This window comes from Mus caroli, unplaced genomic scaffold, assembly GCF_978045245.1.
Source record: "Mus caroli unplaced genomic scaffold, Mus_caroli_1 scaffold_17, whole genome shotgun sequence".
Lineage (NCBI taxonomy): Eukaryota > Metazoa > Chordata > Mammalia > Rodentia > Muridae > Mus > Mus caroli.
The window spans coordinates 29,639,815-29,664,246 of NW_028227272.1; the positions used below are offsets into that span (position 1 = coordinate 29,639,815).

A 24,432-nucleotide genomic window follows, 5' to 3' on the forward strand; every position below is an offset into this window, starting at 1 on the left:
GTCGGGCGGCTCAGCTGGGGCCCGCAGCTTCTTCGCGGGCTGAAGCTCGGCGTGGAGGAGCAGGGCGGGGTGGGTCCGGCCGTGCAGGAGGAGGGCGGCGTGGGGCTGGGGGTGCAGGAGCGGGGCGGCCGCGGTCACGAGCCTAGTCTGGGGGTGGTGTGGGGGCCGCCCGACGCCGCGGACTGGAGGCGCCCGGCGCGCTGGACGGGCTCGGCCGGCGGGCCGGTGGCGCAGGAGGAGGGCCTGGGGCCCCGCAGGCAGCAGCAGGAGAAGGGGGGAGGCGGCCCCGCAGTGCAGGAGCGCGGCGAGGCCCGTGCCGGGGTGCAGGAGCGCGGGGAGGGCAGCCCACGCAGGCTTCTGCGGCAGCCAGAGGAGCTGCCCGAGTTGGCGCACGGCCCCTGCCCGCGCACGGAGGAGCTCGAAAGTTCGGACGAGCGCAGCTGGGAGAGCTGCAGGCATCTGGGCGGGGAAGCGGTGGTCCTTGGAGCATCCCTAGCGAGTGGGGACAGACTCGAGCTGCTGGGGAGAGCCAGGCCTGTAGGGCCCCGGGGGCCTGAAGGAGAGGGGCGCCTGGGGGTGCAGGAAGCAAATTGGCTGCCCGGGGTGCAAGAGGGCCAGGTAGTGTGGGCTGTTCAGGAGACGTATCTGAACGGTAAAGGGTCTCCAGCGGGAGAGGGATTCCAAGGGGGACACAGGACCCGCAGGCGCAGACGACGAAGGAGGTGGTAATCGGCAAGCTGCCTTCCTTGCTGGCATCAGGGTTGCTCTAGTGCCAAGAGTAATGCAGGAAGATGTAGGGGATTGGGGAGCAGAAGAGCGCTGTGAACCTGACCTTTGGAAGATATTGCTGGAGGGTAGGCACTGGCCTGCAAGATCCTTTCTGCTACCTCAAGTCTGAGCATCCTCGAAGCAGTGTCTGCCTGGGGACAGCTGGAAACTCAGGTACGGATGGCCAATATTGTTATCGGAGTTGATGTGATTAGAAGCCTCGGAGAATGGGTTCCAAACATCCCTAGTCCTCTCTGGTTGACCAATCTGGGCATCACCCCTCACGCACACACACATGCACACCCGCACGCAGGCACGCGCACACACGCAAGCACCCACCACATACAATTGTAAGTAGCAGCTGCTGTAGTGGAGTAGTCATCTCTTTCAAGTCTAGACTGGATGTGGAACCATTTGAGTGGCTGCCTGGTATAGGCAGAGGGAAGAGAAGGCAGGATAGCCCCAGGGACTAAGTCATCCCCTTCACCTATCTGCTGGTGGAGGTAGGTGTGTCTCTGTGCAAGCTGTTGTGCAACCTGCATCACTGGCCTCAAGTCCTCCCGAAAGGGAAAATGGATAGTGTTGCATTAGCCGCCGTGCCTTATCTTGTAGTCCTGTTGGTCACGTGAGTGTGGCAGCCAGTAGTGACTTGGGCACGAGCCTGGCCTGCGCCTTGCCACACGGTTTTGTCACGGTTGATTATGCTGTGGGCCCAAAGCCAAGGATGGGTAGAAGAGCAGAGAGCAACTGGTGAGGTCTTCATTTCTGAATGGAATGGGAAGGGAGGTTGTACCAGCGGCTGCTACCCATGCCTTGACCTCACTCTGGAAGCTGGCAAATAGAGAAGCCTGTGGTATCCTATTAAGACCTCCTCACATCCCTGCGACCGTGGCTCCTTCTTGGCGCCGCCTAGAGGTGGAGCCTGCAGGCCAATGGGTAGATTTGATTTCTTGTTGGCACATGAACCCACCGCTTTCCTGGTTCAGGAGGTCTTGGTTGACAGCCTACAGCCTCTGTCTTTATTTCCCTAGCCTTGTCAAAAGTTCTTGCACTTCCAGCCCGCCAGTGGGATGGATCCAGAGTTACTGTCTCAGAGCCTTCACCAGGAATATCTCTGCCCTAGCCCACCGTGCGCCTATGAGTCAGATGGACTCCCATACCCGGGTTCTGAACAGGCCTGGGTGGAGATAGGGTTCTCCTGTGGGGGCAGAAGAAGGGGTAGTGGTGGCTAGGACTGCTGGAGGAGCCGGTTTGCCGACTCTGGCAAACCCAACCCGTCTGTCAGCTTCATCCCGTGCCAGTCACATTGTCTCTCAAACATTCAGACACCGGAAGTTTAACTGCTGTGTCCACGGTGCCAAGCTCTCCTGGAATGACCAGAGTGGTTCTGGCTCACTGGTTTCAGTGGAGAGAATTCTGCTCTCAGCACATACATAAGCATACACCTTCACACTTCCTTTAGGTTGCCTTGCCTGCACTTTAGGATGAACAGGAGAGCAACTGGTCTGCTCTTTGGTACTCCCTGAGCTTGCTGTGCCTAGGAGTTTGTGTAAATGGAAGTCAGTTAGTGACCTTTTAGAGTCTGGCTTCTCTGGAGCAACATCCCTGTTTCACATCTCCCCAATGTAAGTTGCATGTATCGCATTGGTTCATTCCCAGTCATTGTCAGCGGTCTCTTATGTCTGTGTCACTCGGATTTGGTATTACAAGTACAGCTTCTTTGAGTGATCGTGTTTGGTTTTTTTGTGGATATTGGCTTTTATTTCTCCCAGGTAAATTCTTAGGGCTAGAATAGATGGATTATATTGTAGGTGAGCATTTTAACCTTTAAGGGACTTCTAGACTTATCACATAACCCATATTTACCAGTTAGAAATAAATTTAAGTAAAAATATATCTCTTTTTAAAACAAATAGCTGGCCAGGCGTGGTGGCGCACGCCTTTAATCCCAGCACTCGGGAGGCAGAGGCAGGCGGATTTCTGAGTTCGAGGCTAGCCTGGTCTACAGAGTGAGTTCCAGGACAGCCAGGGCTATACAGAGAAACCCTGTCTCGGAAAAAACAAACAAACAAACAAACAAAAACCCAAAAAACAAAACAACAAAACAAAACAAAAACCCCCATAAAACAAATAGCTGGCTTTGGTGGCATGTACGTAGGCCCAACTCCTTGGGATCTTGGGGCAATAGACCAGGAGCTAAAACCCAGTCTGAGCAACCCAGCAGGACCCCAGCTCAGCAAACAAACAGCAGCCCCCAAAAACCTCAACCCCCTCCCCAAACCTACAGGACAGGCTGTCTTTCAAAATGGTTGAACAATTTTACACACCTATCATGCATTGTTTTGTGGTATCTTTAACTTTAGACATTCTAGGAGGTCTGTGGCGTATGATTATGGCTTTAATTAACACCCTGAGTGACTAATGTTGGGCGTCTTTTCATGTACTCATTTGCCAAGTGGGCGTTTTTGATAGGGTATCTGTATACATTGTTTACCCGTTGTGCATCTTTCTCATATTGTTTTAAAGGATTTGTAAAATATATTCAGATTATCAATCTTATGAAATGCGTGGTTGTGTATATTTTCTTGTAGTTTGCGGCTTGCATTTTAACCATCTTTTTCCTAGTTTCTCCCTTCACTGCACTCTGCTGTTGTTTTTGACTTAGTTTTATTCACATTTACTTATTTATTTGTGTGTGTGTGTGTGTGTGTGTGTGTGTGTGTGTGTGTTATGCCAGAGAAAAACTTTTGGGAGTCAGTGTTCCTCCATGATGTGAGTCTAGGAACCCAATTCAAGTGGTCAGGCATGGTAACGAGTGAACCATCTTGCTAGACCTTTTTGTTTTTTTATTTTTAGAGAGGATCTTATGTGTCCCAGACTGACTTCAAACTCCCTATGTAGCTGGCCTTGAACCAATCAGATGCACATGTGGTCAGAGACAGCTCTCCAGAGTAGGTTCTCCGGCCACCTGTGGGATCTAGAAATGGAACTCAGATTGGCTTTCAGTTCTCAGGCCTGCCTGGGTGCCGAAACTACAGATGAGTACCACACACAGTGACTTTTAAAGTCCTGAAACCTCTTGAAACTGACTTAGTTCTAGCAGTTTTTAGCTTTTCTGGAGGATCCACTTTCTCGGTAGTCTCAGGGTCATTGACTAGCAAAAAACAGTTTTATTTTACCTTTCTGACCTCTGTGTCTGCAATATGTTTCCTTTTCTTGTCTGTTCATAACAGCTATATCATCTGTCATAGGAGAATGGATACCTCAGTGCTGATCCCTGAGGGAAACACTTTAAGTCCTTCACCGTCAAGCATGCTGTAGCTTGTAGGTATTTCATGTACAAATGCATCGGCTGGAAAACTCTCCTCATCTGCCTGTTGATGAGAGGTGTTTGTTTGTTCTTTGTTTTCTGTGACAGGGTTTCTCTGTGGAGCCCTGCTGTCCTGGATGTTGATTTGTAGACCAGATTGGCTTCAAACTCAGAGATCTACCTACCTCTGCCTCCTGAGTACTGGGGTTAATCAGTATGGTTGGTTGTTGGACTTGAGGCTTTGTGTCGGTCAGTGGAATTTCTGTTTTGATCTGTTAACATGAATTACATAATAGTATATAAATATGTACCACTTGTAAGTAATTTGTTAAGTTTTGTTGGTTTTGTTTTGTTTTGTTTTTGAGGTTGGGCATCTACAACCCAGACTGGCCTTGAACTTGCTAAATAGCTTAGGCTAGTCTTGGAATCTGCATAGCCTCCTGCCTCAGCCCCTGCTTCCCTAGTGCTGGGATTATAGGTCTGCACTCCACGCCTGGGTTGCTAAGCTCTTTTGTGGAGTCAGGCATAGTGTTGCATGTTGGTAGCCCTGGCACTCAGAATGGAGACAAGAGGGCTGGGCACTCATAGTGTGCATCTTTTACTTTCTGTAGTTTCCTGTCAAGTGATGTTAGAGTAAGAACCTGAAATGATATGCCACCATTTCTCCTCTCTTTGAACCAGTTATGTTACAAAACCCATACCACACTGACACTGGTTTGTTTAAATAAGAACCTTAACTTCTAAGCTACTATGAGTAATAATAAAAAAATAATCTCTAGTTACTGCCGAGAGAGAGCACGCACTCTCCTGGAGTGGTAAGTGCTCAGTGCCATTTTCTTCCTACCCCCTGGGTGGTCCTTCCCCAGTCTTGTCAGTTTCTTCACAGGCTGAGAGCCGCCCAGCAGATTCCTGAGGGACCTTTGGCAGAGATCTCTGGGGCTGCCTCCTTTCTAGTGCTCTGAATTGTAAGCACTGTACCCTTCCCTGGGGTTTCAGCTCCGTCTTCTCAACTTAGGACATTTTTTTTTTTCTCTTTCGTCTTGTAAAGCTAACTGCCCCTTATTCTCTTTCTTCTTAGATTTTATTTATTTTTGTGTGCATTGCATGAGTGTTTTGGCAGCATGGATGTATATATACCACATATGTGCCTGGTGCCCAACAGGGGCCAGAAGGAGGTGCCTGATCCCCTGGAACTAAAATTACAGACAGTTGTGAGTTGCTGTGTGGATGTAGGGAACTTGACCCAGGTTCTCTGGAAGAGTGGCCAGTGCTCTTAAGTGCTAAGCCATTTTTGTTTGTTTGTTTGTTTTTGTTTTTTGAGACAGAGTTTCTCTGTATAGCCCTGGCTGTCCTGGAACTCACTTTGTAGACCAGGCTGGCCTTGAACTCAGAAATCCACCTGCCGGGCTGGCAAGATGGCTCAGTGGTTAAGAGCGCCAACTGCTCTTCCGAAGTTCAAATCCCAGCAACCACATGGTGGCTCACAACCATCCATAACGAAATCTGACACCCTCTTCTGGAGTGTCTGAAGACAGCTACAGTGTACTTTCATATAATAAATAAATAAATCTTAAAAAAAAAAAAAAGAAATCCACCTGCCTCTGCCTCCCAAGTGCTGGGATCAAAGGTGTGCGCCACCACTGCCCGGCTGCTAAGCCATTTTTTTAACCCCACCCCCTTTTACAAGAGGATTTAATTAAAAAAAAATTTTTTTTTGAGATGGGGGCCTTACCATGTATACCTGATTGGCCTGATATGTACTCTATAGACCAGGCTAGTCTTGAACTCACAGAGATCCACCTGACCCTTCTTCCCAAGTGTCAGGATTAAAGGTGTGCAGCATTATTCATGACTTTTAGTTTTTTTTTTTTTTTAACTCATTTGACATAGTTATGCAAAGAAAAATGTACACAACTCCATACATAGAACCATGCTCTCATATTAGTAAACACACAGCAGGGGCTAAAAAGCAGAACTGTAGAGCAGGTTCCAGGATTCAATGCAAAAATACCCTGGACAGAAAGGTTTCAGGCTTCTAACCAAATCAGATCAGTATTAAACAGACTTCATTCTTCCTTTTCTCTCTTTCTTCCTTCCTTCCTTCCTTAAAAAATTTTTTTTGACATAAGGTTTCTTTGTATACCCCTGACTGTCCTGGAGCTTACTCAGTTGTTCAGGCTGGCCTCACATTCAGAGATCTGTCTGCCTCTGCTGGGATTGAAGGCATGACAGACTCTTTTCTTTCTTTCTTTTTTTTTTTTAATTAGGTAATTTCCTCAATTACATTTCCAATGCTATCCAAAAAGTCCCCCATACACTCCCCCCCCCAGTCCCCCACCCACCCACCCCCACCCCTTGGCCCTGGCATTCCCCTGTACTGGGGCATATAAAGTTGGCAAGTCCAATGGGCCTCTCTTTCCAGTGATGGCCGACTAGGCCATCTTTTGATACAAATGCAGCTAGAGACAAGAGCTCTGGGGTACTGGTTAGTTCATAATAATGTTCCACCTATGGGGTTGCAGTTCCCTTTAGCTCCTTGGGTACTTTCTCTAGCTCCTCCATTGGGGGCCCTGTGATCCATCCAATAGCTGACTGTGAGCATCCACTTCTGTGTTTTCTAGGCCCCGGCATCGTCTGACTCTTTTCTTTCTTGACAGGGGTCTCACTATGATGTAATCAATGGTCAGGGGATACAGCTCATCATGGGGCTGGGGAAGGTATGGTGGCAGGCAACTCCTTCCATAGTAGCAGGACTATATGGTATGGCTCACTCCTTATTTCAGGAAGCAGAGAATACCTGTGCTGGAGTCTGGGCTGTAAATCCCCCATTCCCCTAGCTAGCCCCATCTGAAGGTCCCACAGATTACCAAAACAGCATCACTAGCTGGGGACCGTATACCAGAACACTTGAGCCTGTGGGCCATTTCCTGTTCAGACCATACTTCCTCCTCTTGATGGTTTTGGTAGCACACATCCTGTGTAGTGTCGGAAGAGGAAGCCTTTGATAGTGCCCGTAGCAGGCTATGCTTAGTTGGTGGTTACATGAATATAGAGATCTAGGTCAGAAACTGCTTCCCTTCCGAGTCTTGAGGGTGTGAGCCATTGTGTTTCAGGTTTCATAGTTTGCACTCACTTACATTAGTTATTTTATCATTGTAATAAAATAACTGCCTGGAAATGCTTGGAGAGATGGCTTCGGTCTGGGCTTGGATAGCTCCATGGCTTTTGGGCCTATGGTGAGGCAGTCTGTAGCTGCAGAAGGGCATGGCAGGGCAATGCTTGGAACTTCCTGGAGGTAGGAAGTTAGACAGGAAGGGGCAGATGTCAAAAGCACGTCCTTAGTGACCTGTTTCCTTTTGCCAGATCCATGGCTTGCTAATGGCCTCAGATCGTGACTCAATCAAATAATTGATTCATTGACCAGGTCAGACACCTCATGATCCAGTCACTCTCGGTAACACCAAAATGCCATGGACCACGCCTTGACCATGAGCCTTTCTGAGAGCACTTCCTATCCAAACCATCAGAGTGTTGAAGTTTAAAGTCCTTTGCTGCATGAAGAGCTGTTGAAACTATACTGTCCCATTAGCTAATCAATAGCTCCCTAAAAGATGGCTCCTTCCCAGAGAGCCTCGACTTACTGAAACTTAAAAGTCACGTTAAAAAAAAAATTGTGTTTTGAAAGGTCAGGCTGAGTATGGGAATCTAACAAGGGAAAATTCTCAGAATAAATTCCCTTTCCACTCACGTTAATGAGACTTGGGATTTAGAACGACCTCAATAGTGAGTAGGTTTAATCCCAGCACTTGGGAGGCAGAGGCAGGTGGATTTCTAAGTTCGAGGCCAGCTTGGTCTACAAAGTGAGTTCCAGGACAGCCAAGGCTACACAGAGAAACCCTGTCTCGAAAAACCAAAAAAAAAAAAAAAAAAAAAAAAAATGAGTAGGTCTGTAAGCTGATGCTGATTTTCATGATGTGAAGAGTGTGTACTTTCTAAAAGCTACCACGTCAACAACGGATTGGCTAGGCCAGGAAAAATGATTGCCACAATTAGAGGTTTGTCTAGAGCTGTGCTTCTCAGCCCAAGTTCAGATCCATCTAAAGAGGCTTCAGGACTGATTAGACCAATTTGATTAGAATCATACGGAATGGAGTCCAATGTTGACATTTTCAAAATGCCTAGGTGGTTTCAATGCTCAGCTGGATAAAGAACTAAGAGTTAAGAGATCCTTGATTTCAGATGGTATTTTATGGACCAGTGACCACAGCATCTCTCAAAAGCTTGTTGTAAATTCAGACTCTTGGACTCAGCCTTTATCTTTGAATTCAGAATCTGCATTTGTGGCTTGTGTGTACATTAGGCTTAAAAGACAGTGGCCAGTGGAGCATGGTGGTGCATGCCTTTAATCTCAGTGCTTGGGAGGCATAGGCATGGCAGTCGCTGAGCTTGAGGCCAGCCTGGTCTACAAAGAGAGTTCCAGGACAGTCAGGGCTACACAGAGAAACCCTGTCTCAAAAACAACAATAACAACAAAACAGTAGCCTGTACTTAGAAATGCCTGCTGTGAGCCTGCCTGCTATTTGGGATGGGTATGGATGTTTTCTCCTTTGTCTGCTCGCTCTCTCTCTCTCTGTCAGTATATATGATTTGTCTGTGAATGTGAATGTGTACATGCTTTGCACATGTAGTACATGTGTGAAGATTAAGGGACAACCCTAGTTTTCTACTTCATTTTGAGCCAGTGAGCCAGTGCTACTTGCTGGCTTTAAAGTGGGGTTGTGTAGACTCATAATACACACACACACACACACACACAATTTATTTATTTATTTATTTATTTTTAAAGATTTATTTATTTATTATATGTAAGTACACTGTAGCTGTCTTCAGACACACCAGAAGAGGGAGTCAGATCATGTTATGGATGGTTGTGAGCCACCATGTGGTTGCTGGGATTTGAACTAAGGACCTTTGGAAGAGCAGTTGGGTGCTCTTACCTGCTGAGCCATTTCGCCAGCCCCTTTTTATTTATTTTTATTTTTATTTTTTGGTTTTTCAAGACAGGGTTTCTCTGTATAGCCCTGGCTGTCCTGGAACTGACTCTGTAGACCAGGCTGGCCTCGAACTCAGAAATCCGCCTGCCTCTGCCTCCCAAGTGCTGGGATCAAAGGTGTGTGCCACTACTGCCGGGCAGATTCATACACTTTATACAGATTCAGGTCCTTGCACTTTTGCAGCCATCTCCCTAGCCTAGTCTGCTTTCTTACGGGTGATCTTAAAGCAGTACATGCATGCTGTGATGGCCCATGTGTGGCCATCAGAAGATAGCTTGTGAACGTTGGTACTCTTCTTCCACTGTGTTTCCTGGGGAGCAAACTCAGGATGGAACTTAGGTGGCAGACTTGGAGGGCAGGCATGAACCTTAAGGGCTGAGCCTTCTCTACAGCCCAGTTGTTTTTGATACTTTGTTTCCTTGGTTTAAACACAAAAAAACGGCCCTTGTTCTTATTTTGTGGATACATTTTATCACTTTAAGCATATTACTGAGAATTTTCTGTCTGAAATTTTCTTCTCTAGAGCCTGTCCCCCCCCCCCCCAGTTGCTTTTTTGTATATGTTTTGTTCTCTCCCAAGTTGAGGCTTTATTTGGTATTTGATAATTTTTGTTTTCGCTTCTAATCAAGGAAGACGCTTGTGAGGCTGTGTGGTGCTGGGTGGATTGTTGACCATTTTCTGTGGTGACTTGAATAGGCCATTTATTGGAAGCCTCTAGTTTGAGTGTCTTTATATCTTTCTTGGCTTGCTTGGAGTCCAGAAGACATCCCTTGTCTTGCCAGCAGGGAGCCCCCAGGTTTCTGGAGCAGGAAGAGAAGGGAGCTGTGATCTTGGCATTTACTGTGTGGTCTCCCTGTCGTCAGTAGTGCCTCCTGGGATACTGTGCAGAGACTTAGTGTGTTTCTCTATGCAGACAGAAGGGCCTCTGCAGGGTAGTAGAGGGCCCGTCACTTGGAGTTTGGGAAGATAGTTCCTAGAGTTAACTAGCCATACTCTTGAATTTGAGCATTTTTAGCTTTCTCTCCCAACACCTCACCTCTTTTTGGCACTGCCTCTTCTGGCCTAAACTGTGACAGCTATGCTTCCTCACCTCTTGGTATCCACTCCTGATGACCCCTCCTTTCATGCTTTGGGCCAGGCACGTCCCTTACCCATTCAGAATCTAACATTTGCTTGTGATCAAACAGGCAGGATGCAGTGGGATTTGACATTCACTGACACTTTTACTATTCCCAGACTCTCCTGGGGCCTCAAGCCTGCAGTGGTGCCTGTGTACCAGTTGCTGGGGCTTTGGTCGGAAGGGTGTGGGCAGTGCACACTGCACGGTGAATGTTCTACAGCGCACAGCTCTGGCGCATCTTTGCTATTGCTCTTTTCCTCACCCCTCGGCCAGGGCTCAACAATAGGCCACTTCAGCTCCGGGCTCTTGCTGAAGGAGTGGGGGTGGGCAAAGCTAGAGTCAGAAGTAGGCAGGGTGGCCAGCTGGGTGGCTCTACCCTGCCCTGGAAGAGGTCTGGCAGTGACCAACTGCATTCTCCTCTTCCCCCTCCTCTCTACACACACACACCCTTTCTCCTGGAGCCAGTGATAGGTTTTGGTGCTATGAGGGTACCCTGGGCAGGGCAGTGGGTGAGAGATCTGCAAGTTGATATCCAAGCCCTGGTGCAAAAGTATGTGTCACACATGGGCTAGACAGCTACGGGCATTTGACCTTGGTCACACATTGTTGGGGGTGTTGATAGGAAGACAGAGATACAGGAGCATGATAGGATGCTATGGATCTCAGTGTGCTTCTCTTTAGCTGGGGGAGCACAAAACAACTTCATGGTCCCATCAAGACCATCATGTGGGTGCTTAGTGCAGGCTGAGGAGGCAGAATCTCCCTTCCCTCTGAAGTTGAAGGGGATTCACCGTGAAAAGGCTTCCATTCTTATGACGCTTCTATTCTTGCTTCTGTACCCCACTCTCCCCCTGGCCCAACATTCTCCCTTCCCCAGGTCCCTGGGAAGTCTGGGATGCCGTATAGATACAGGCGTCCATCTGGTCAACCCATGTGGCAGTCTGAGCCCAAATCTGGTTCCCTGTAGTCCAGTAAGAAAGCTGTTTTATGCCAGGTGGTGGTGGCGCATGCCTTTAATCCCAGCACTTGGGAGGCAGAGACAGGCGGATCTCTGAGTTCAAGGCCAGCCTGGTCTACAAAGTGAGTTCCAGGACATCCAGGACTATACGGAGAAACCCTGTCTCGAAAAAACCAAAAAAAAAAAAGAAAGAAAGAAAGCTGTTTTACACTCTTCTCTGCCTGTGTTGTCCTTGGGTAGTTTAGTGGGTCTGGGGCAAAAGTAATTGAAATGCTTGACAGCCCCTCTTTCCATAAAGGAATTGTCTTCTTTGGATTGAAAACAGTGAGGAGCAATAGGGCCTGGTGGTACACACTTTTAATCTCAGTATTTGGAAAGTCAAGACAGTCAGAGTTTGAGGCCAGCAAGGGCTACATCATGGTAGGGGGAAGGTGAGGAAAGCCAAGGCCGAGAGAAGGTGATCCGACTTGCTCCTGGTATCCACTGGGCAGCCACGTGGCAGCAGCTCATGGGGAAGGAGGCTGCCTTTCTGTCTACGCTGTACCTACGCTGTCTGTCACAAAGGCTGACGACGTCCTTCTAAGCTCTATTATATATATATATATATATATATATATATATATATATATATATATATATCTTGCTGGATTCTGGCTATTTTACAAGGCACTAACCACATTAGAAGTCTGTGCTAATGGTTATCACAGTAGAATTATGCAATTACCCAAAGAGTTACACAAATAATAACTCTTTAAGGACTGGAATATACTATTTTTTTAATTTATTTATGTGTTATGGGCATTTTCACTTGAATGTATGTCTATGCACAGTGCACCACACGAGTGCAGTGCACACAGAGCCCAAAAGAGGGAGTGATAATCCCTGGAACTGGAGTTCTAGACATTGTTGTAAGTAAGCCCATGTAAGTGCTGGGACTTGAACCTTGGTCTTTTGGAAGAGCAGCCAGTACTTTTAACCACTGAGCCATCTTTCCAGCCCCGTGATGAATAATTTCTAAAAATACTTTTGGCTCTTCCATGAGAGTTTTAAGTTTTTCTTCTTTTATTTATATGCATTCCTTTAACAACCCAGGGGCGTTGGTGGAAGCAACTGTTCGAGGATAGAAGTGGGAGCTTAGAGAAATGATAGCATTTGATTAGGGTCTTAAAGATATATAGGAATTCATCTTGAAGGCCAGGACACAGGTATCACAAAGACCTTTCCAGTGTAGGTGGGAGGAGCTGAAGAGGTTAAAGTGGTGACTGGGTGGTGGCCTGGGGGAGTCGTGGCTGCAGGTGAGGATGTGGCTTCTGGCCTGGGGAGGTTGGTGTGTGTGTTTGCCCTAGGATGCTGGGCAGGTATTGGAAGTAGCTACCAATCAGGAATAGTGGTGGCATCCCAAGCAGGAGGTGATGGGGTGTGGGCACTCTAGGTTGGGCTGTGCAGATTATGTTAACCAGTGCTGCACCCTGCCGGGACTGCTCTGTAAATTTTGACCTAGGAGTGGGGACCTCATAGGGTGGCAGTTGAGGACCTAAGAGTGAGGAAGCAGAACCCCAGGGGTTAATCATTCTTTGTGAGTAGAAGGAAGGGTGTGGTCTGAAGTCTTTAGAAATTGCTGTTGGTAGGTAAGGGAGTGCCCTTTTCCTTTGGGGTGTGGCCACTGGTAAGTAGCTCTGGTTCCAGTGGATGGCCTCAGACCCATGAGCACTTGGGCAGCATTGGATTCAGTGGGTTATAAAAAAATAACAATGCGATGACAGAAATCAAAGACGTTTACTGCAGCTCAAAGAGTGGTGATCAGGAAAGTGTGTCGTAATTGTAAAGACAAACCAGCTTAACGTTCAAATACCACCGTGTATGCTTTAAAAGGTTCTCTAATTCTCTATGTATGATTTCCTTAATTAGATTTCCAGTAAAATATTTTTTTAAAATACAAGGATGATGGTGACGAGGTTTCAGGGTGACCTTACTCTGTGGGCCCAGTATCCCTAGGGAAAACAGCTCAGCCTGGCCCAGCCACAGGACCTCAGCTAGCCAGCTCCTTGGGAGTGAGTGGGTCCCTTGTCTTGAAGAGGGAGAGGGTGTGGGCAGCCCTGGTGTGTGACTGAATCACTCCCTTCTCTTCCTTGGCCTCTGGCCAGCTGCCTTCTCAGACCAGTGATGTCATAGCACACTGACCTGAAGGTGTGGGGTTGCTTGGTACAGTTCCCTCTGGGATGAGGTCTTGAGGGGAACCAGCCTGGCCTTCATTCAGAAGCCTGGGCCCTGCATACATAGAGGTGAGTGGAGCAGGCCTGATGAGGTGGGGTTCATATGAGAGGTGGATAATCCCGTGTTGTGGCTTGGGGAGGAGCTGTGACCTCCACTTCTTTGCCGAGATGTTATTCCTCCTGTGGTTACCAGAGGAGGGAAGCTTGCTTGTTAGGTTGCCATATATTCCTAAGAATATAGTAGATTGTTTTGGAGGGGAAAAAAATCGTCTTGGCTGGAAGTGGCTTGTCACATCTACTTCTCTGTGGGAATCTGTGACTTCGCTGTTGCTGTTGGAGAGAGAGAGCCAGGCTGGCTGGCGTCTTTTAGTTACATGGTATGGAGAGATAGAGGAGAGATTGACGCACGGTGCAGGTGTTTGTGTGGACTGACTGGGTCCCCAGACCTCAGAGGCAGTTTGGGTTCTGTGGATTTCATGGCAGTATAATGTTGGAGGTGAGCTGGAGTAAGCAGGGAGGGGGAATGGTTTTGAACCTTCGTTCAGCCTGCCAGGGCAAACCAGGATGGGCGAGTCACACTCAGCCTGCTCTCTCATCAACCTGCCAGCCTTGGATCCTTGTAGTTGTTCTGAAGACTAATGTCTGTCATCGCCATGGCGAGATACCAAGGCTTCCGTACAGATTAGAACCCAGGACCTGGCAGAGCCCTCTCCCTGCCATAGCGGCTCCGAGATGGGCGGTGTGAAGAGGAAGCCTGCTGGGAACTCAGTACCCTCCCAGAAACCCTGTCCTTTGCCTTGGGATAATGGCAGGAGTTTCTAGACATTTCTTTTCTCTGCCCTGTCCCAGGAAGGGGGAGTGCTTAGAGCTCAGCTGAGCTCTAAATACTAGTTGGAAGGAGTCAGAGGATGCCTCAGATGCCATAGGAATGAGAGGGTGCGTGGGGTGCGCGTTCGCGCACACACACCACACACACACACACACACACACACACACACACACGTTACCTTAGGGCCCTGAGGGTTGGCGGGAGAGAGAAGCCTCTGCAATGGCACTTGCTGACTGGCCGTAACCTCACCCCAGGGCTCACTGATGCAATCTTTCCCAGCATGTGTTGAAGTGACCTCTCCAGCAATCTAGGTTCTCCAGTTCTGTGGTTGGCCGAGCTCTCTCAGTCCCAGGCTCAATGCTGTCTTGAGAGGAAAGGTCCAGATCTGGATAGATGAGGGCAATGGGCTGGGCTGGGCTGGGCTGGGTCTATCATCCTGCCGGTGAGGGTTGGCTTGGCGGTGGGGGTGGGGGGTGGCTTCTATGAGGAGTGAGTTAGGGAGCTACCAGTTAGAACTTGTAGGCTTGCCCACCAGGTTGGCGCCAAGTGTTCTTGGCGTTGAGAAGGTGGGTGCTGAGGGTAATGGAGGAAGATGTTTGAGTCCCCAAGATTGGTCGGAGGGGCTCGGTGAAGTAGGAGATGAGCGTCTGTGGTTTCTTAGTTAACCCTCATATTGTATTGTTGAGTATCAACGTGTTTGGGTGCCAGTAGTCCTATTAAGTGGCCCTGGAGCTTCAGTCCTGGAGGCGACTTGAGGTTCAGAGCAGTGGTTCTGAAATCAGAGTGGGTGGAGCCTCGCTCTGGCTTCCTAAGGGTCGCGACTGGCACGGCTAGCCGGTTAGGTGCCTGAAGGACACCCCTACACTAAGGAGAATAGAAGCTAGGGAGGGGGCTGAGGTGGGGAGGGGATGCCTGTAAGTTCAACCAGAGGGGAGACTGATAATCTGCTGGCTGTGGACCTGAGCCTTTAGAATTCATGCAGGTGCCAGGATTGGAGCCTTTTCAGCCCCTCCCCTCCTGAAGGATGCTCGAGGCCCGCTCCCCCCCTCCCGGACGCAGGGCAGTGACGCTGCGGGTGCTGCTGCTGCTGCCGGTGCGGGTGGAGGGGCGGGGGTTACGGGCAGCATCGCTTTCCTCCCTGCCCCAGTGGTGGGACTTTGGGCCCAATGGGGGAGAGATCTGCTTACCAGCGCCTGGCTAGGGGCGAGGAGGGACAGCAGGTAATGGGGATAGTGAGATACGTGAGGCTCTGGCCTCGTCATCTGCTGGTGATCCGTGGGCCCAGCTCTGCTCTCTGCAGCAGGAGCTTCTGAAGAGTCCAGGGTGCCTGCGCTTTTTTTCCTCCCCATCCCACTCCCAATCCCTAGATCTCTGGGGCCAGGAGGCTGGGTGCCGGGTGGTGTGTGTGTGTGTGTGTGTGTGTTGAATATGTCTGAGGTGATGGTGGTGGTGAATTATTGATGCTGGTATCTGACTCAGTAAGCATGGATCCCTAGGGGCCCAAATAAGCCGCCCTTTAGGCTTTCGGCGGTGCAGTTTAGGAGCCTGGGACACACAACTAGTATTCAGGCTCACTCCTTTGTGGAAAGAAGCTGTGGCTTGGGGAGGCTCATTAACTGGCCCGTTGAGTATGTGTATCAATGTAAACATCCCCGGGTGCTATCGAAAAAGGCACAGTATTCACAGGGCTGCTTCCTTCCCCTTGGAGATCCAGCACTTTCTTTCCTAGCCTCCAGAGGGCAGTAGCTGTCAGGAGAAGGGGGAATGTGCCTGGGAATTGAGAGTCTGAAAGGTCAAGGCTGTTTTCCCTGGGGAGAAAGAGGCCCAGGAACTGTTGCCTGCTATGGGGTAAGCTGCCAGGTCGTTTTATTTAGATGTCTGAGAGTTCAGACATGGGGTTCTGGTGGATTTGAGACATGCATTTTTGGGGTGCCTAGAGTTTTTAAATTGGCCAACCTAATCAGCCTCAACTTGCAGTAGAGGTAATAAACCTGATTAATTTACTGATAACTCCAGGCTCCTAGGTCTGATGGATAGGCTGTAGTCTTCTCCAGCTTGAGGGTGTGGTCAGCTAACCTGTGGAGAAAGACAGTGTCCATAATCCTGAGTCTGACCTCAGTCCTCACACCCATTATTTGCTGAGCCTTGAAGAGAGAGGCTGTACTTGACAGTCCACACTCTTTGTATGAATAACGTCAGTGGGGAAGGGCTATTGCTGGGAGGCCCCTTCCCCCAATTAGAATAGGAAATGGTTGTCTTTCCAAGTAGGGAGTTCAAACTCTGGAAGAGATCCTGGAAATTGAGTCTGGGATGCTGACTCCCCAAAACTCTCAACCTCAGCTGCCTCCCTTGTGAGCCAGCTGTGTCTCCCTGAGCTGGCAGCCAGCTGGATGGGGACAGACAAGAGAGCAGTATACAAGAAACAGGGGCTCCTTAGGCATGGCTGGGTGTGGGGAGCAGAAAAGAACTTCCTGCAGCTGTCAGGTGTATGTGTGAGCTGTAACAAGGGGGTGTAGAGCAGCTGGCACCTTTGAGGGGCAGAGGGACCATTTGTCAGCTGTAAGAATATGGGGGCACACAGGAGCTTGACGGAGTGCCTCCAGATCCCCTAAGCTGAGGCTGTTGTGTGTTTTGGGTGCTGTACAAGATACATATCCAACAGCCTGATTCCTATAGCTTTGAGGTAGAACTGTCCCAGTAGAGGGCTTAGGACATGTTTGTTTATTTAGAGGGAGTTTTGGATCTTTGCCAGCTAATCTGGGGAGTAAGCACCCTGGTTGTCGTGGGCATTACACAAGGCAATCCCAGGGGAGGGGTGGAGATTCTCACCCCCCCCCCAGCTCTTGGCTGGATTGTCCCACTCTGGCAGGCTGCCTGCCTCCTATTTCCGTCGGGCACCAGGGTAACAGGGCCACATTAGCGTCTGAGCCAGGAGACATCCAGCCAAGGTTGGGATGTGTGTGGGGGAGGGTCTCTGAGGGATCTGTCTACAGAATCCGGGAAAGACTCCCATAGACCCAGAAAAGCCTTTAGGGGGCTTATAGCCCCTTTTTATATGTGCTGTTTGATTCACAGCCCCCACTGAGATCCCAGGGGTTCTCTGCACCTACGAGAGTTGCAGTGGAAGCCGGAGACAGGGAGCCTTGTGTAGGGGGAGTCAGCGGGGCCAGTGCTGGGAAGAAGAGTCCCCCCCCCCCCCCCATTCCTGCTGTCCTCTTGGCTGAGATTCAGAAAGGTCTTTTTTCAGCCAGTGTCAGCCGCTCAGCTGGGGAGGGAGGGAAGGAGGACAGGCGGGCAAGCAGGCAGTGGGGGAAGCCTGGGAGTAGGACCAGAGCTGTGAGTACTGCACTAGAGACAGGACAGAGGACCCAGCCTGCAACCAGCTGTGGAAACCCAGCCGGGCTTGAGGGGAGCAAAGCCACCACTCCATTCTTCCATGTTTCCTTCTTCTGTGTGAGATCTGGGGGATTTCTAGGACAGGTTCCCCCGACCCTCTGGGCAGAGCATAAAACTCAGAAGCTGGGGCCCTTGCCTGCCCACTTTCAAGCTAGGCCATAGCCCGGGTGACTTAGGGGCTTCAGTCGTGGAGATGCCGGCAGCCCGTCGATTTCCTGGCCTTGAGCTCTCCTTCCCTCTCCTGGCCAGACTGCGGCGACGGCTGTACACAGTGAGTGGGGGCCCGGGGGCGGGAAATGGACTGACTCTGGACAGGGTTAGCCCCTCAGTAGCAGCACTGTACAGGGGGACAAGGAGTAGGCAGGACTGAGGGATGCCTTCCTGAGGTCTGCGGGTTGGAGTGCTTTTCCTTTCCGTCAGCTGCATTCATCCTTGTGTGTGTGTGTGTGTGGGGGGGTATTAGGGTCTGGATGGTCAGTCTAGCGTGTGCTTACATGCAGGCCATTGAGCCCCGTGTGTCACACATAGCTGGTGTAGATTCCACACCAGGCTATGGGCCACACACACAGAATTGGAGGCTGCCCGAGCTAGAGGTCACTGCTCTAGTGCCTGTGCCTCACAGACAAAGAGACTGGGGCTGGGGGGAGACTTAGGGGGGAGTCACTCCAGCTTTAGCAGTAGGAACAGGACTAGAATCCCACCCGACTCCTCTTTCTTCACCAGGGTCCCAGTGTCCTTCCTAGGCTTCATACCCCCACCCCCCATCAGCCCTGTTTCTGGGTTGGGGAGCAGGGGAGGGAGCCGAGCAGAGAGGTTTCTTAGCTGGTTAGTCAGGGAAGGGAACCGGGCTGTGCTATGCTTTCTAAGTAGCTAAGAAGGGCCTCTGGGTTTCACTGAGCCCTCCCTGTCCAGGATAAGACTCTGAGCTGTCACGGGAATGGGGAGCCTGGAGCCCAGGGCTTGAGGAGGTGGGAAGGGAGGGAAGTGTGCCGGCTGCTTGTCCTCATCGGAGTCAGGAGCCCCTCATCTGATAGCCCTGCTACATAGCCAGTGGGTTCTCTTTGCTCCGCGGCCAAGGCATGGATGGTGGAGCCTGGCCCATGACTTCTCACTGCACACCTTTGGGCAGTGGTGCTTGATATTCTCTGTTTGCAAACAGATGGTTTTGTTGAGGATAAGAGAGTCGGTACAGCTAATGGTTAGAACCGGCATAGTAGCAGTAGTTTTTCGATTTTATTTTATTATTTTATGTATATGGGTGTTGCCTGCATGTATGTCTTTGCACACTGTGTACAGTTCCTGAGGAAGCCAGACGAGGGAGTCAGATCCCCTGGAATCCCAGGTGACTTTGAGCTGCCATGTAGCTGCTGTGAATTGGATCTGGGTCTTCTGGAAGAGTGGTCTTGACCTCTGAGCCATCTCTCTAGCCCCATAGCTATAGTTTTGAAGTATTAATATATTACTTTTGTTGCCCTTCACAGAATGTTACATACTAAGTATATATAGAGTCAATAAACATGGTGTTAACTAATAATATTGGAGGATAGGAGGGAAGTCGTGTGAAGCATATCCTGGTTGCAGTAGGAAAGAGCAGGGGCGCTCAGACCTCAGCAGAGCCACTGAGGGAGTTTCAGCATAATAATGGCACATTCTTCACTAACGTCTTTCATCCAGATAGCAAACTTTTGCCATGCTCCAAATAACGTAGACTTTTCCTCAGGTTTCATGGTAAACAGTTTACACAGTTAGAGGAAAATCCAGTCCCGTTGAAACTACAAAAGTATTTTCTTGTTTAAATGTAAAATGGGATCTAAAACTCTGGATTCTGATCATTCTAACAGTTTTTACTGGCATGAACTAAGTTGTGTGGAATTTGTATGTTCAGTTCTGTCCACCTGCTAACTGTCACTAGCCCCGCCTCCATACACATGCACCATGACAGGAGCAAACATACCCCCTCTCTGGACAGTTGCACAGTCCTTAGGAGAGCCATTCAAATAAAGGGCTACAGCTTACACCCGTCAGCCCAGCTGCCTGCCTCACAGTCCGTCGTTGAAGAGCCAGGGTTTGAACCAAGGGTTTATCATTCTCATTGTAGCTCTTTGTGCTGCACTGAGCTGCCTGGGAAACTCTGAGCTCCTGGCACGGTGTTGGCAGGACCACTGGAAATTGCGGGAGCAGGAGGCTCATGCTGGGCCTGGGTGGTGTGTGCCTGTGTGCCTGTTCTTACTGCATCTGTGTTGAGAGAGTGCACTGTGTTCAGGAGAGGGTCACCTGGTCTGGGCTCAGTTTAGCTGCTCCAGCTCAGCTGTTTTAAGTAGCAAGAAGGTGCTTTGAATGGTATAGGATGTGGGTGAGCCAAGGGCACAGATGGGCAAGCCTGCCATCTGCTCACGTCCCTTGGCTGCTCAGCTATTCTTTCGTTTCTACAGAGGCTGGGGAGCAGCAGCATGCAGCCGGAGGAGGGAACAGGCTGGCTGTTGGAGCTGCTGTCCGAGGTGCAGCTACAACAGTATTTCCTGAGGCTTCGAGATGACCTCAACATTACCCGCCTATCTCATTTTGAATATGTCAAAAATGAAGACCTGGAAAAGATTGGCATGGGCCGGCCTGGTAGGTAGCTCACAGGCCTTGCTTTCTCTTCTGATCATTTACCTTGTTTGTATTCATCATGGCCCAGCACAAGAAGAATCTTTTCACCGTGGTGGTGGCTGAGAGCTTTGCCAGCCCCTGACCTGACATGAGTGGGAGGCAGGAGGAGAGTGCTGTTCACAGGGTGCCCAGGGAACAGTTTGTAGTTGATGTAAATGTGAGTTGGAAGTTGAGGAGAACGGAGTCTTAGAGCTGTGGTCACTTGTGGTCACTCAGAGTTAGTTGCATATACCTTTTTTGGCTTTCTCCCAAGGTGCTGGGTACTGAATTTAGGGCCTCACCTGTGCCACCTGGGTGCTCTGCCAGTGAGCACACCCCAGGCCGCCCTGCCTCCACCCCTTTTTAAAGAGATACTAGGAATTGACCCTAGGACCTTTCACGTGCTAGGCAAGGGCTCCACTACTTTAGCTCTGGCCCTTCCTTTCTGCACTTTGTGGTTCGGTGCTGGGAATTCAACCCAGCACCTCACGGGTGTTAAATAAACAGTATCTCTTAGCAAGAGAGGTCTAGCCACAACCCATGATAAATTTCTCATTTCTAGATGGTAACTGCTAGTTTTAGTTTAGAAAGAAGGGAAAGATTAAAGTATCAATGTGTTAGCAGACCGAAAGATGTCAGTAAGTTACCCAGGGTACCCTTGAACCTTCTATTGCTCTGGCAGACCAAGGACTTAGCCTCCTCCTGGCTCAGCCTCCCTGTGCTACCGGTTCTGCTCTCTAGTCCTTCCCCCTTGGTGTTTGATCAGATATTTGTAGATGTATTTCCTGTGTCTCTTCTGTTTCATTCTGAACACCAGTGGGGTTAATGCCAGCAGATCCACATGAGAAGAGAAGACAAAAAACCCTCAGATGGGGCTAGAGGGATGGCTCAGTGGTTAAAAGTGTGTACTATTCACTTATAGAGGACCCTAGTTTCGTTCCCACGTCAGGTAGCTTGTAACTGCCAGTAGCTCCACAGATCTGACACCTCTTCTGGTCCCTATGGGCACCCTCACACATAAGGAACACACACACATACATAAAAATAAAAAAAATCTTTTAAAGAACATCTTTCAGTCTGCTAACACATTGATACTTTAATCTTTCCCTTCTTTCTAAACTAAAACTAGCAGTTACCATCTAGAAATGAGAAATTTATCATGGGTTGTGGCTAGACCTCTCTTGCTAAGAGATACTGTTTATTTAACATCCGTGAGGTTCTGGGTTGAATTCCCAGCACCGAACCACAAACATCTCAAGAGGTGGAGGCAGAAAGATCAGTAGCTCAAAGTCTGCCAGGCCAGGCCAGGCTACAGTAGACTATCTCAACAACAACAACAACAACAACAACAACAACAAAACAAAAAACCCACAATCAGAAACTTTAGTGTGTCCAACTCAAAATAGCCAAATGTTTTACAAGCTAAAAAAAAAAAAAAAAAAAGAAAAAGAAAAAGAAAAGACAGTAACGTATGTTACTTTTGCTCAGATAGTTGATTTCTGTCCTAGTTAGGGACACCACAGCTGTATGACACCATGAGCTGAGGAAAGGATTTATTTAGTTTATACTTTCACATCACTGTTCTTGAAGGAAGTCAGGACAGGAGCTCTCAATAGGACAGGAACCTAGAGGCAGGGACGAATGCAGAAGCCATGGAGGGCGCTGCTTACTCGCTGGCTCATGCTTTGCTCGGCCTGTTTCTTACCGAATCCAGGGCCACCAGCCCAGGCATGGCACCGAGGACAATGAGCTGGGCCCTCCCCCATCAGTCACTAGTTAAGACAATGCCCTGCAGGTGTGTGTACAGCCCAGCCGGTGGAGGCATTTTCTCAACTGAGGTTCCTCCTCTGATCATTCTAGCTTGTGTCTTATTAGCATAAAACTAGCCAGCACAGTGTCTGATGTCAGTAGTGCAAGAATATTTTAAGGGAAGGAAACCTTAGAATGGAGACAGATGTATGTGTGTATCTCCTTACCTGAGTTCTCTGGAGAGTTGGCGAGGTGATTGGCCACTTCTCATTCTGCCTTGATGAGTAAGCACCTCCAGCCAGAGGTAGAGTGTAGAGATTGGGTGAATGAAATTCCTAGTTGGCAACTGATTCAGTTGGTGGCATTGGGTTGAGCGGTGTCCCAGGAACTGAGGAAGTCAGGTGGATAGCAGCCTCTTTGGGAGGGTGTGTGAGCTGTCTGACAGACCTCATTCACTTTCCTTGCTTGCAGGCCAGAGGCGGCTGTGGGAGGCCGTGAAGAGGAGGAAGGCCATGTGCAAACGCAAGTCATGGATGAGCAAGGTGTGTGAGAAGGGTGTGAGGGGGTGGTGGGGTACCCAAGGGCCTCCTGCTGCTGGCAGGCCCAGGAGCCTTCTCCTGCTGCCCAGAGGTATAATCTCACCAATTCCCTCACACTTTGTACAGACTTCCATCCTCCAAGCTCTTATCTGACAGGACACTTGTGGTGCTGCCTGGCTAAGTGTCTGTCTCCGCCACAGACAGACCCGTGAATGGCCTGTGTGCAGTAAGGGTTTCACAGCCTCTCTGGGTGCAGGAGCTGGGACTTGTTGACAAGCGTTCCTTCCTTTGAGTGTCAGGCCAATGTCTAGAAAGTTGTAGGGGGGGCTGTCTGGACATCTTTGCCTTGTTCTGTCTGCCCCCCAACACTTGCCCGTGCTCTCGGCTCTTCAGGTTCCTGTGGTCATCTGGCTCTGCTGACAGCTTCCTTCCCCACAGCTCCTCCCCACCCCCTAAGTTGGGTCTGTAGTGTTGTGAGTCCCTCATCTGACTCAGTGGAACTTTGCCCATTGTCTGGAAGACAATGAGAGAGGAAGTGAGCCAGCCAGGGCCTCCCTCTCTACTTCTGGCCTCAGAACTGGGGTGAGGGGTGAGCAGGGCAGAACAGCTGGACTGGGATTGGGCAGTAGAGATTTTCTAGCTGCAGTCTGGCAAAGGGGTTGTCTCTTGAGAGCCTGTGGCCTTTTCTGGGGACACAGTCCTGGTCCATTGCCCAGGTTTTTGCAGAGGATGAATGTGTGGCGACCTATTGACAATAGAGAAAAGCAGTGTGGGAATTTTGGATCTTGCCCCAGCTCATAGTAGGTCTCTGGGTGATCAGTGGTCCTCTCTAAAATTGTCATGTCTTCGGTAAACCAGCATTGGCTCCATTACCCAGCTTACCATGCAGGACTGTGCAAAGGGCCTCGTGGCTGCAGTGGCGAAGGTAGATCTTGTAAATTGAAGTTATTGGCAAATATTAGGAAAATACTGGGAGGAGGGGACAAAGTCCAAACAGGTCCTCAGATTTGAGCTGCCCTTAGTGTTTGATTTTGGGACAAGGGGCTGAGGGGCATATTTTACATACCAAAGCAGACCTGGCCTCCAGGGTCTCCCAGCATCCCTCAGTCCCTACCTGGCATACCCTGCCCGCCCCACCCCCCACCCCCAACTCAGAACTTTCCAGCCCAGGGGCTGCCCTTCTCCCAGAGGCTCTTCCCTAGTAACCCAGACATTTCCATCTCTCTCTGTCTCTTTCTGTCTGTCTGTCTATCTCCTTCTCTTCCTCCCACCCCTTTCTTCTCTCTGTGCACAACTTCTCTTTCTTTCTCTTTTCCGCCTGTACCCCCACCTTCCCCATGACCACTCTAATGTGGCTTGAGTTGGCTCACTTCACCAGCTGGGGAGAAAGAACCTATCACTCAGCACAGGCAGGTAAGGCTGGCCAGCTCTGAGGGCAGCGAGAAGAGTGTAGCCTGACGCTAGAGTTTTAGATGCCCCAGTGGAGGGGCCAAGTCAGATTGCATGGCCAGGTGAATTCATTCATAGTCCTCCTCTTCCTGTCTTTTGACCTTTGGCCCTTCTTTCTCCAAAATAGGCCTTGGAGACCCCCTCTAGTCTTCCTTCCTTCTCAGCCCTTGGCTCTAGGCGCCCCTCCAGAAATCCAGCTGTCTTTCCAGGCCCTTCTCCAGCAAAGACTGGCTTCATTTGCACTACATACACACACATAACACATACTCATGGGTCAACCTCAGACTAAAATTATCTTCTCCCCTGGGCAGGATGAAGGGCAGCCGACTCCCCAGGGAGGATAGAGACAGACAGTGCCAAATGGTTAACCCAGAGAAGGGGCCAGGGCTAAAAATGGACAGGGAGGTGTTTGGAGG

At 49.6% G+C, this 24,432-nt stretch overlaps 1 protein-coding gene across 5 annotated transcripts in view; it reads left to right on the forward strand.

Annotated features, from left to right (window-relative positions):
* Positions 1 to 231: 231 nt before the first annotated feature.
* The window catches only part of Tnk2 (tyrosine kinase non receptor 2), a 39,902-nt gene continuing 15,701 nt past the window's right edge, over positions 232 to 24,432 (forward strand). For 2 of the 5 annotated variants that reach the window (XM_029470589.2, XM_029470593.2), the window contains exons 1-3: positions 17,568 to 17,919; positions 20,081 to 20,261; positions 22,500 to 22,570. In XM_029470589.2, coding sequence (XP_029326449.1) covers positions 17,842 to 17,919; positions 20,081 to 20,261; positions 22,500 to 22,570 — 330 coding nt within the window. In that variant the 5' untranslated portion in view covers positions 17,568 to 17,841. Of the gene's footprint in view, positions 943 to 17,567; positions 17,920 to 20,080; positions 20,262 to 22,499; positions 22,571 to 24,432 lie in introns of those variants that run through there. The other 3 variants (XM_021184671.3, XM_029470581.2, XM_029470585.2) reach the window with 3 other exon arrangements.